A 13,147-nucleotide genomic window follows, 5' to 3' on the forward strand; every position below is an offset into this window, starting at 1 on the left:
GAGACCAACCTGCCTTAAAGGAAGAGCCATCACCTCTTAGTTACAGCTCTCAGCAAGGGGACAAGGAGAGGAAAGAGATGAAATTGAAATGCATTGGAAATCAGCACAATGGGTGTCACCATGTTTTATCACCAACGGCATAGAGCCATGCCCAAAACCACAGCTCAGGCTAGTCCTTCCCAGAAAGTATCTCCTTCAGAGTTCCCAGTTTTTCTTCTCTCCTATTGAGAGCACCTCTGACAGCAGACTCCATGTGGAGTCTCTGACGCTCAAATAGTTCAGATCTAGCCTTTACTCACCCTCTAGCCCCATGTTCAGCTCTTAAACAGCAGCTTTTTAGATGCCTTCACTTATTCAGCAAACCCTCCAGGCACAGCCACCAGCTTCCATCCTTGCTCAGCACACATTCTGCTCCACTCACCCAGTCATCACCCACAAGGCAGGTGGGAAAGCAAAGAGGACACAGCTGGAGACTTTTATACCAAACTTCAGCAATGCCTCAGCCAACTCAAGCTTGGCTCCTTTCCATGGCTGGATCAGAGGCTGCTGATGGATGGGATCACCCAGCTGCCAGTAATGCCCAGCCAGTCACCACAGCTGCATGCTGAGGCCACGAAGCACCTTTTGGAAACATATTTACATTTTGCATCAAGGGAGAACAGAGTGAGGGCTGTAAATCAGTGGTATTTCCCTGGGGTATCTCGGCGAAGCAGCGGTGTAATTCTCCTTCTCCTCTTGCCTCTGCATTTTCCCTTTCCCCCCCACCCCACCCCAGGTTGTGCTGCTTGATGTTGTTAGAGGAGTGCCCAGTGCAATAAGCCAAGATTTACTCGCTGTTTTTTGTGCACACAGTAATTCTGTGGCAGTTTCGGGGATGCTGTAAACACCACTGTATTTTATTACAGCAGGATTTCTGTAAATGGCAGTTGTAAACCCCATAATGGGAGCTTTATGGGCCAGATTCAATAAAACCTCCATCTGCGAGATAATTTTATTGAACCTGGCCTCTCTGAAATTGAAAAGTTTATGGAGAAAGGGAAAGTGTTTCCCTGTGTTCCTATTTACTCTTTGCCTATAAATCCACACGCAGCACCACTCCTATCAGCAGTGTGCCTGCACACTGCTTCTCCCCTTCACATGAGATAAATCTCCCCCGCATGCAGTTACCCCCGGTTATCGCATGGCTGCTGCCTCCCACAGCTCAGCCCCGATGGCCAGTTCTGTGCTTGCTTCCCTGGAGCAGTCATGGAGAAACACAGTGCCCTTGAGGCAACAAATCCTTGTTGCCATGGCTGTGCCAGGCTACTCCTGCCCGCTGGCACGGGAGCAAGGCAAACCCTGCCATCCCCTGTGCACCCCGTCCCTCCTGCAGCTGCAGGTATTGCCTTGACATTGCAATGCTGTGGGGAGGTTGGTGCCTTCACATGTGCCTGGACTCTTTCAGGGAAATGGAGAATGCCTGTCCACAGTCTGGATCAATGTTTACCCCACATTCCGTGGGGGATAACATGCCAAGCAAGCACCCCACTCGTTCGATGTACACTGTCGAAGCAGTTACCAACAAGCCCGATGTGGCCATAGACTGATGGGAAAGAGAGAGGAAGGGACATTTTTTGTTCTCCCTAGCACAGGCTGGAGCAATGCACGTCTCCCATGTCCAGTCCAGCCTGGCTGGAAGATCACCCTTCTTCCTCATGGACTCAGACACATCTGTGACAAGGCAATGAGTTTCTGTATAGAGATGAGCATCCCATCCCCTGTTCCTGTTACAGTGATATTCCCTCTATGACTTCCAGCCTTGGCCTGGACTTTGGTATATTTTTGTCAGGAACTCAGGTAAATCCCGTAGTCTAATTTAAACCAAGAGAAATTACATTTTTTACGATATTGTGGAACAATAAACAACCTTCCCTGCAAATCAGATGAACATGTTTTAAAGTTCAGTTGGCTCCTTAGCACTTTAAGAAAAAAACAGCAATATAATACCCAGCAAAGCACATGCTTCTCACACCAGAGCAGGCCAGGGAAAGGTTCATCATGTGATTTATGGCATCAGCTCCTTTCTTCCAATGCCAGGCTTCAACGCAATGGCAACAGATCCTCTAATTTGGTATTTAGGTGCTGTTATTTATCCAGACTCAAGGCTGGTCTCCTTGTTTCCCAACCCAGCCATCCCTGGTGGCCAGGGACTCAGGGCATGCAATGCCCTAAGGGAGCCAACGTCCCAGCTGTGCATGAGACAGTTGGTTGCATCTCAGCACTCAACCCTGGACATCACTCATCCCACTGTGGAAGGGAAAAATGGGATCATTTTCCATTGCTTCTCCGTGTTTGGCTTTCCGACAATTCCCCTCAACGCCTGCTGAGCGACAGGCTCACTCTGCACACCAGGAGAAGGCAGAATGACTCCTGACAAGGCGAGTTAAAAGGCTTATGTAGCACATGTTACAGCTAAAACGTCCCGGTAGGAAGATAACGCTGTCATTTAAAATTGATGAAACTTCTATATAAACCACTTGCTTTTTCCGGGAGCACGTCTGCCCTGCGCAGCAGCCTTTGGCAGCTTGCTGGCAGATGAGATGGAGCCATGCTGAAGGTGCACCCCAAATCTATCCCACTGTAAAGGGGAGAACCCTGCTCCGCCTGAGGGCTTCTCGGTGAGTCCTCCAGGAGGGCAAGATCTGAAAAAAAATGTGTCAGTCTTGCCTGGAGCTGTGGTGGCCAAAAACAAGCTGTGAGGGGCATAGTTCACTATGTGGGTTGGTCTCCGATGCTTTCCCTTGTACTTGAGGGAGGAAAATGGGAATGAACCTGCTGGACACTTTCCCAGAGAGGTCTTACCCGCAGCCCCCTACTCCTGCCCTAGCACTGAAAAGCCAAGGGGAACTCCTGACACTTTTAAAGAGCAACCTGAAATATCCAAAACGCCTACTCTATTATTAGTCATTTTACATGTTCAGAGTGTTTTAAAAAAAGACCTATTTTCCTGGCATCATTTCTGGATGTAAGACTTCCCTTTCTCCATATTGCCATAATAAAGAGACTGCAAAACCCTTGCCAAATGTTCTACTGCTTTACACTTTCTGCTGCTCACCGTGGCCAAGGGCGTGCATGGAGCGGGGAGGGAGCGCGTCGCTCCGAGGGCTCTGGAGATTTCCCCCCTCAGCCGGCATCGCTCACCCAGCAGTGTCTCGTTAAACTGAGATTATTTATTTATAGGGCAGACCAGTAATTGAACATTATTATTAAGGCTGTAAAGGGAAGGTACGAAGGCACTAAATGACTGTACGGGAAACATTTACTGCAGAGCTGATGGCCCAAAATATGTCACCAGTGAAGGATTAGGAAGCACTCTCTCCTCCAGGTCTCTGCCTGTTTCTTTTTTAAAATCTGGCATTTTTCCTGCACGGATCTGAGCTGCAGACTTCCTGGAATCACTTCTCCTACATACAAGCCTTTGTGCACTGGAGATTATCAGATTATTGACTTTGGAATTCCTAATTATATCAACTTGACTGGCTGATGAATTGGAGGTGGATGGCATCGCAGCCGACGCAGTGCTGGGGGGGAGGCGATGACTAGCAGGAGTCATTTTCCTCCAACAGTTATACAGGGAGAAAGCTGAAATATATTCTACTCCTGCTGAGAAATAAACCCTAAAGCAATACTTCACTAATTGCTGGGATTTGGTGTCCCCTCCTCATAAATAAACAGCAGCATTGCTAAGAACACTCCTGCACCTGTCCAGACCTGGTCTGTGCGGAGGGAAAAGCCCAGGGATGAGGGACCAACTCCAGAGTTCAGGCGTGAAGAACCACATAGGCCACTGCCACCCACCTGGAGGAGAGACCAACCTGCTTTACAACTTCCTCACATGGCTGTGGGGTCTTTGCTGGGGCATTGCAACAGTAAACCCTTGTTTGCCATTTTAGGGCACCAGCAGAGAGCAGCCCTTGATGCTGCTGGCTGGATGGAAAGACCTGACCCCATGGTAGGCAGGAACCTCACAGCATCCTCTGTTTAAAGCACAGCATTTCACTTAATGCTTAGCATTTTTAAAATGAAAAAAGCCAAAATACTTAATTTGATTTTTAATGGAAAGATTTATGGAAATGAAACTGGGGCATTTTTAGTGAGTAAAGATCATGCTATAATAATTTGGTTCCACAATACTTTAATCCCAAGGAGACAGATTTCCCTCTTTTTCTTTGAAGAAAACCTTTATCTTTTTTATTCATCTTCCATTGATTATTCTAAAAATCCCATTTAGCTCCACCACATAATGGTATGGTAGTCTTTCCTCATTATATTTTAATAGAATAAAACCCAACTGTATATGAGAGGATTAGATAGCCATTCGTTGGGGTAAAGAACATTGTTCCTCCAGATGGCCAGACAGAATCTATGTAATGCCTTTCCTATTTATTAAGTTCAAAATGTAATGCAAGCTGATGAGATGTGTTTCATCCAGTATTTAATGGGTCAGCCACACAGTTGAAAGCTAATGCTAAGGTTGGCAGCATGCATGGAAGAGTTAACAGCCAGAAAATAGAGACACATTTAGAGCAGCTCTTCTTGGACTCAGTGAAATAAAAAGGGGGGAGAAAGGTACTTACACAAGCGGGGCAGAGATGCTGAGCTCTCCTAGCCCCTCTAACCATTAGTCAAAGGTTCGAGGTAAACATTTACAAGGGCCTGAGGGTTATTTTAATTTATTGTATAAATTGCTTTCTGCACAAGGACACTGACAGATTGGCAACAAGTCTTCCCTGAAACAACAGACACGGATATGTGCTGCAGACGGGTTTAGGAGTACCTGGAGTAATTGGTGTACGTGGCCTCATTTGGGATATATCACAGGTGTATCTACAGCCTGCAGCCCTTTTCCCCTCTGCAGAACAGCCTGGAAGTTATGGCTCTTCCTCTCCACAACTCCCCCTTTGTATCCCCTTCTTTTAAGGACATGGGAGCACAAGTTGGACAGACATGTTTAGAAATGCACATATAATCCCTGAATGACTCATGCTGTGACATATGTCACTGCAGCAGAGACATGTGCTCCTTTTTGGGCCTGAGAGCTTTTCTAGTCCTAGACAGCAAAAAATGACAACTATGGTGGTCTCTATGAGGATCCACATTGTGACAGTGCCTAGAGCATCACAGGTGCCCAGAGTCCAGGAGAGCAGCCACTCCTGGGCTGTGCCCCCTTCCTCTCGACCATGCCAGCTGTCCCCCCACATGCCCACACTGTCTCATGAGCTGCTTGGGCATCAACCAGATGTGATCACCATGGGCAAAACCAAGGAAAGCCATGGTGAGGTAAAGGAGAGGTTTTCTAACAGGTCATGTTAATTCTTATTTTAATAACAGGTAATGTGCAACAACCTAGCAAACAGTCAGGTTAATGAATAAATGTAACTCTGTTCCTGCTTCCTCCTGAAAACATAGGGTTTGTGCAGACTTTACAGCATGATTATATGGGATTTATTGTGTAACAAGTGTAAACATTTAATTATAAAATAAAAAAGGTTGGATGGCTGCTTGTTTCCCTGTTTGCTGGTGGGTTTAAAAGCATATGGGTTTAAAATGGCCAATGATGTAATATAAATGCATAGAGAGCACAATCCAAGTTATTACTAAGTAGGATTTACTCCCTCTAATAATCACAGGGATTTACATTACGGTTGAGTGACATCCACACACAGGAAGCATTCTGTGAAGAGAAAGTGCCCGCGAACTTAATGTCGCTAAGTCCCTGATGATTGATAAAGCCACAGGGGCTCGGGGACAACCAAGACTACACCATACCCTGCAGCACTGGGTGGCAGGGGACCACAAACCCAGCTTGCAAAAGCAGTGTTGTACATAGTGCACACACTATCAGCCCTGGGTTGGGGCTGGGACAAGGCACGTCTCCTAGCTGGAGAGACCAGCCCCATCCCCAGCTCTCCCAGCATCACCACCAGGCACCACCGGGTGGGTCGAGTCCCCTGGCAACACTCTCTGATGGCTGCTGGGACTGCTTCCTCACCTAATTTGTGTCTTTTTTCTTTCCATTAGCTTTAGCTCCTTTCCCAGCACTACTTGGTAGACCTGGGCTCCAGAGGAGAATTTTTCTGCTCTGGTGACAGATGCACACAGCGGAACTGAGAGGCTGGAACACTCCTCTGACCAGAAAATGCTCCGACAGCTGGGTCCCCACACTGTGGCACAAGGTGGGGGCTGCAACCAAACCGTCCCTGGGTCAGCACCCACGGAAAATGATTATTACAGGAAAGGCTCCTGTCCTTCAATCATGCTGTATTATTTATGACCTAATGATTGCCCATTGACCAGTTGGGATTATACGTTCTTGAAGATGTTTCTGGGTGAATGAAAGGGCATTAACCTCATTATTATCACGTCCGTGCTCATCAGAGGCCATTAGTAGCTTCCTCTCAGCTCCCTGGGCTGCCGTGTAGCTCTCTGGTGTCATCTGCTGCCTCTTCACCCGACGCCCATACACTTGCACCAGCTCTGTCTCCTTTCTCAAACAGATTTAAGGAAATGGGTGAAAATTATTTAGCTTGGGAAGGAATCCATAAAGCCCTTGGGATTAGTAATCCGGCGCAACAGCTTTTCCCCCATGAGGATTTGAGAGTGCTTTCAAATTGCTAAGCACTGGAGCCTCCAATCCCTTCTCACACACCCAGCAGCCCTATTTCAGTTCATGTCTGGCCCTTTTTTCCTTCTTTTTCAGTCCCACAACACCTGTACAAGCAGGACCACTGGGAACAAGGCTTTGCTCTTGGAAAAGCACATCTGGTTTTCTAGGCAGTATGTCTGCAAAGCCCTCCAGGGACCACCCAGCCCTGGCCACTGATGTCCATTAAGAGTGTCCCTCAGTAGCCTGACCTTTACAGATATTACCTTCTTGCTCCAGACCCAGCCTCACCATGATACCATTTACACTGGAACATGGTTTGAGCCCTCCATACCAGAGTATCCCATGCATGTGGGACCCAAACATGGGCCACATGGCCTCATCTCAAACCAGTTTTGGATGGAAAATTCCATGGGAGATGACTTTGACCTCGACACCCACCCCTGCGCAAAAGGCTGGAATAAGAATTTGCTCCTGGCTAAATATCAGCCCACATGGTAAAAATAATTTATTTTTTAATAATTAAGATGATGGGCTATAAATGAACATTTGCTTTGCTGAGCTCTGGGAATTCACAGGGAACATTTTGAGCAAGAAACATTTTTAAAATTAAAACCTCCCTCTCCTCTTCTTTTCCACCACTCCTATTATACTCTGTCCCCAGAGATGGCAGTGCTCTCCTTCCCACATGTAATCATAAAAAGCAACACCTAAACACAAACATATTTAGGAAATGCTAATAACAGTGTCCTTAAATTGAAATAAAAATGTTCTCTATCTCACTAGCTCCTGACACACTTCATCCGGATACCTTAAGTTGTTCTCTTTCCTCTACACTCTTCCCCTTACTGTGCTGCTCCACACCTCTTGCCTGTCTTTTTTTTTCCATTTTCATTCACACTCCCTGAAATCTGCACCCATATCTGCTTCTAAACACAAAAAGAAAAAAACTTTCCAAAAATCTCACCTGAATGTTCTCCATTTCCTTCATGGTTCAAAATACTTAATTCTGAGACAACCAGTCATCCTTCCCTTTCTCTCAACTCTTAGCAGCTGCTCCACATCTTCTGTGCCACTTCCCAACATACTTCAAATCCTTCCAGACCCCAGGAGAAAAGCAGGCACTTGTATAAAACCACTAATGCATCAATATATTTTTGGCTATTGCAATCTTTACATCTGCACTGCTGGAGATGATTATCCAGCTTTTTTTTTTTTTTTAAATCAGTAGATTCAGGCCTATGGAATAAAGCCAGGACCACTAAAATAAGGAAGGAAAGAAAACACAAGCAGAATGGAAAAAGCAATTGAACATGCTATAAACTCAGAATCAGGTGAAAGCTAATTATGGCCATGCTCACTGAAAAGATAAGAACACAGCAAGGGAGATAGACTTATTAATTATTTGTGTTATGGTAGCACTTAGAAGCCCCAATCCTTTATCTGGGACTAGCTGTGCTATACACGGCAAACACTCAAATATACCTTTGGGTAAATGTACAGGGTTTTAAGGAAAATGTGCAAATGCTCTCTTCTTTCACCTTCAGCAGTTTCTGGTTTGTTAATGCTGTTAAAAGAATCTGAGTCCACCATCAGTCTCATTCTGAGCAGCTCACAGGATGGTTTCATGGGTCAAAGTACAAATAATTCAGCATGAGGGCAGCCTCTGCCCATAGCTGGATTGGGGAAACCCCAGCAAACCCCCTAAAGTGGGTATGAGCTACATCCACTGCCCATCCCCGTCCCTTGGCATGGGGGACAGAGTACTCACTCTTGCCAACAGGGATGTTTCATCCTTATTGACTCCGTGCAAGTTTGATTGCTTTTCTAATTAAGATACATTTTATGGTAATCTACCAAGCCCCTTTGACTAAATCACTCACTTAATCTGTTGTTAGTGCCCATATGTTTACAGCTTTACAGCCTGCTGCAGCATATTTGCTTTGCCACGGCGCCAGGGAATTTCGGTGACAGATGAGCTGCTGTTCAGCCGTTCAGGTGGTGCAGAGCTCCTCCACCCAGACAGCCCGTGCACGGACGGACGGACAGACAGCCCTGGCACCCACCCCGCAGTCTGGAGAGGAGAGGGAAGGCACAGCACTGCAGATGCTCCATGCTGTTCACCTGTCTCTTCCTCTGTCTCTACAGAAGGGCTTAGCACATCTTTCTCATTTTCTTTTCTTTCCTTGCCTTTTTTCTTTTCTCCTCCAAAAATAAGAGGTTGTACATGACAGCTGTAGTTTCACAGTATCATCACATCCCTGGCCCCAGATCTCATTTACCAAGGAGTTTCACTGAAGGTTCAATGGCTCTAAGCAGCCCTTTGGTCACAACTGCAAACTAAGGCAGAGCCAGACCCTCCATCTGCACTGGACACTGAATTAAATAAAGGCTGAGCAAGCTCCACAGTTCTGCTCTCACTGCCCCTGAGAGCCTGGGAAGGGTGTATGTCCCCCCAACCCTGCCTGCAGCCCAGACACACCAACAGGCCCTTCCAGCTTCTTCAGGGCTGGCACTGTGCCACCACATGCACTGCTGAGGAGCCGGATCTCTCCTGGGCTCTGTAGCAGCCCTGCCTCCTGTGTACGGACACGCGTGTGCTGTGCTGGCAGGCAGCAGCTTCATCTCTTCATCTTACACCAGGCTGCCCACGCCAGCTCTGGATGAAGGAACAGGGATGTGCTGAATGGGGATGTGGCTCTTACCTGTGCCCAACCCATGGCTCTCCTCCCACATGCCTGCATCCCATACCTGCACGGGCAAAGCTCAGGAGGAGCCCTGAGACCCCAGTTCTGCTCAGACTAGCTGGGCTGAGCTCCCAGCCCACCACACACAAATGTGCTGAATTCACTAGGGTATGACTGTTTGAAACAATTTGTGTTCAGCTTGCCAAGGGAAAGAGAGCCCGAAAGCCAAACCAGGGAAAACCAAATTCCAGGTCAAATTGCCATCTGCCATCCTACGTACAGGAAAATATTCCCTGGAAAAAACGGTCATATAATTGTACCAGAACTCTTAATCAAGAGTGACATGAAGAATAAAATACCACCTGCCATCACCAGCAATGACAGGCAGCTGCTATCCAATATCAACACAAATACCTTTCCCCCTGTAGAGTGTCCATTGATCTGAAAAGGATTAACAGAGGTGAGGAAAACACTCATTAAGTCTTCCAAGGACTTGGCTAAAAAAAGCGTATCTGGCATTCAGGAGGAGCCAGATATTTAAGAAATCAATTTCTGTAAGAGTTTAAGGAATTTCTCTAGGAACTGTTTGAGCTGCTAGAGGAGCAGCCAAGAAGACAGGTCTCAAAGGAAATGAAGCTCCCAGAATCCAGACACCCCTAAAATAATGCTTCAAACCACTTCCAAACCCTGATGCACCTGCTAGAAGGGGATGGTGACTCCTCTATCCCACTGGCACAAATCTCATGTTTTTAGCCACAAGGCTTGCAAAGCACAATGATGTGAACCTGCAGACGCACCAAGCCCTGGTTTGCACATCAGCCTGAAGTCATCTTGCAGAGTGGATATCACACTCCTGGGGAGGTGATGGAGGCTGCTCCAAGGTCTGAGAGGTAAGTGGTGATTGAGGGTACTGGCCCGGGGAGCAGCTGCCCCCAGACCTGCTACCACCAAGTAACTGGAGATGAAGGAGCAGCGCACATTGTAACGCTAGGATGGGCAAAAGGCCACAGATGGAAAACACTGAAGACTTCTGTATGAACAACACGAGGCTTGGCTTGTCTCCCTGAGTTTGTCTCCCCATACCCTGTAGAGATAGCATGTAGGGCTGAAGGGATCATTTCTCCTCAGCCAAAAGCCAAGGGAAAGTCTTGAAAGCAACGGACTTAGCCACATTTTCACTTTGTGCCTCACAATCCCTTGGCTGCTGGAGACCTGCCCTCAGGGACAGGGGTGACACTTGCCCCTGCCTGCAATCAAACAAGCCATCCCAGGCCACCTTTCCTGCTTTAAAGCTACTAGGATGAGATCAACTGTTTTCCCTAATAAGCCACAACCTGGCTTCAGGGCAGTCTGGCACCCCTGCTATGATGAGTTATGTGCCACGAAAAACCCTAGGCCCTTGGTTTTGTGGGATTGGAGCAGGAATTATGCTCTTCAGTTCACATTACCCAGCCCTGTCCCCTCCAGGGTCACCCAAACGTGCTCTTTGACCATCACCCTGCTCACCTGGAGGACACTGCACTGAGCCAGATACCAGGGCTTAGCAAAGTCAGAAATGCTCAATGCTGTCCTCAGGCAAGAGGGAGTATGCTTAGAAAGTGAGACGTGCACTGCTCAGACACCCATGCCCTCCACACCTGAGGAGTTAAATGACTGTGAAAAAGGCAATTATTGTTTTGTGCCATGTTCTCTAACACTGTGGCACACAGCACATTTTATGTACCATGTTTTCTGACGCTGTGCCAAGCACATGCATTCAAGCTACACAGCTGGTCTAAATATACATGGTCCTTACGAAACAGCAATCGTGCAAACACCAGAAAGCCACTGCACTGAGTGCTTACTAACTACATTTTCAGGAACCAAGTGCATGGGCTCGCCTGTGGAATGCCCTGTGCCCAGTTGGCTCCCTGTGGGATGCTGTGCACTGGCACTGGCTCACCCCAGCCAGGGCACAGACGCAGAGGAGCTCATGAGCCCACTGCTGAGGGGCACACCACCAAATATTCCCATCAGCTGCTCTTTAGGCAGGTGAGAAGGCAAGTGCAACTAATACATCAAAAAAAAAAAAAAAAGGAACAATTAAACTAGTCCAAAAGCAGCTTAAAATGACTAAGCAGTTATTGCCAATCTGAAATTTCTCTCTGGTAGAGTTTAGCTCGGGCTGGCAGACACAATATCCTTACCCTCTCCTGTGGGTTTAATAAACTCAGTTACAGACTTCTAATATCTTATTCAAGTACACTTCATATACCTATTAGTGTACCCTTGTATCATGAGGGTAGCAGATTACTCTGGGTCTAATCTGTTGATTTTCTGTGCAGATACACACTCAAGCATGTTCTCACAGCAGCTCCAGCTTATGCTACAGCTGGAGTTCTTAAAGACTTCTGAAAAACCAAAGCGATCGACTCCCATGGACGTGATTCAAGTATGAAAGAATTAAAGTGCCAATAAATTAATCAATATAATGCTGCAAATTCAAGTATTATGTAGTCTGAAAGTATTACAGCTATATATCTTTCTTTCCTCAGCCTACTATTGCAGTCACTGACTTGTGCTGCCTGGAAAGCTCACCAGGAGCTGTGACGGGGAGAGATAAATAACTGCACCTCGCTGTTATTCACAGGTAACAAAGAGGTCTCCAAGTTAGCCAAGAGGGCTGAGGAATGAGGCTGCTGAGCTGTACAAAGCAAAGGCAGGGCACCAAAAGTCAGAGCAACAGTCTATTGACCTGTATTAATGATGTTACACTCTGAAAAGCAAACTATTTTCTTAATTAAAGATTTTTCGTTATTTCATTAACACATTTCGATGAGAAGCATGTTGCTGCCAACCTGTCATACTTTAGATTGATCTTTCTAAGGTAATAGGCAGTCAGATTTCATACTTCAGCTTGATCAATATTAAATAGCTCTTACTGATTTTTTTTTGTATCAAATATTGCTGCATTATTTTGGAGGCACCTTTGATTTAAAATGTCGGAAGGAACACGATAAATCAGAATTTCTTTTCCCTTTAATCATCACTGTCCACTGTCTGCTGTAAAATGAAGTGCAAAACAAGTTTTCAAAGCAGGCATCCCCCTCTGGAAAGCAAAATACAAACTGAAAATATTTCAACGTATCTAAAAACCAGGGAACAGTTTGGCTCAGCATGAGACTACAAAGAAACCAAGCCTAAAAACAATTTTGTGGGCTTCACAATTCCTGAAAAACCCCACTTTTCCCCCAACCAGTACAGTTACACAAATAAATAGAGATGCATATAACTTACCGGAGCAAATATCACCATACACATTTACAAAAGGATCTATAATCCAACTTGCTTCTCCTGAAATAAAGCAAGGTTTCTCTCATACTAAAAATAAAGGCTCCCAAAAGCTTCTCACAGGAGAGAGAGAGAGAGAGAGAGAGAGAGAGGGAGGGAGGGAGGGAGGGAGAGGGAGCAAGCAAGCACCAGCTCCTTGCCTCGCTTTTTATGAAGCAAATAAGGAGAGCAAGAAAATCAATGCTGAGAGAAAGTGAGATGATATACCAATCAGGCAGCAGCCTCAGCCTTGTTTGCAGAGGGATGGCAAAATGCTCATATTATTAGACACTGACTACATACAGCCTAAGTAGAGAAAGCAAATACTTTCCCCTCGGTGAGGGGCTGATTGCTTCGCTGTGGTGCAGGTACCACCAGGGTGGGCTGGGAGGTGCAGCCCCTTTCCATCCACTGCTAATGCAGCATCACTTCAATCCTTAGAAAAGAAACAGTTCACAATTCTGGGCTAAAGTTGAACTAAGCTTGAAGACCTTCCAAAACGCTGCCA

At 46.4% G+C, this 13,147-nt stretch overlaps 1 protein-coding gene across 5 annotated transcripts in view; it reads right to left on the reverse strand.

Moving 5' to 3' along the window:
* The window catches only part of SYNPR (synaptoporin), a 104,379-nt gene that overhangs the window by 30,962 nt on the left and 60,270 nt on the right, over nucleotides 1-13,147 (reverse strand). The window contains exon 1 of one of the 5 annotated variants that reach the window (XM_064667311.1): nucleotides 12,607-12,807. The exons of the other annotated variants lie outside the window; for them this stretch is intronic. Coding sequence (XP_064523381.1) covers nucleotides 12,607-12,630 — 24 coding nt within the window. The 5' untranslated portion in view covers nucleotides 12,631-12,807. Of the gene's footprint in view, nucleotides 1-12,606; nucleotides 12,808-13,147 lie in introns of those variants that run through there. 5 annotated transcript variants of the gene reach the window in all.

The sequence above is a fragment of the Pseudopipra pipra genome, chromosome 11, assembly GCF_036250125.1.
Source record: "Pseudopipra pipra isolate bDixPip1 chromosome 11, bDixPip1.hap1, whole genome shotgun sequence".
Taxonomy (NCBI): domain Eukaryota; kingdom Metazoa; phylum Chordata; class Aves; order Passeriformes; family Pipridae; genus Pseudopipra; species Pseudopipra pipra.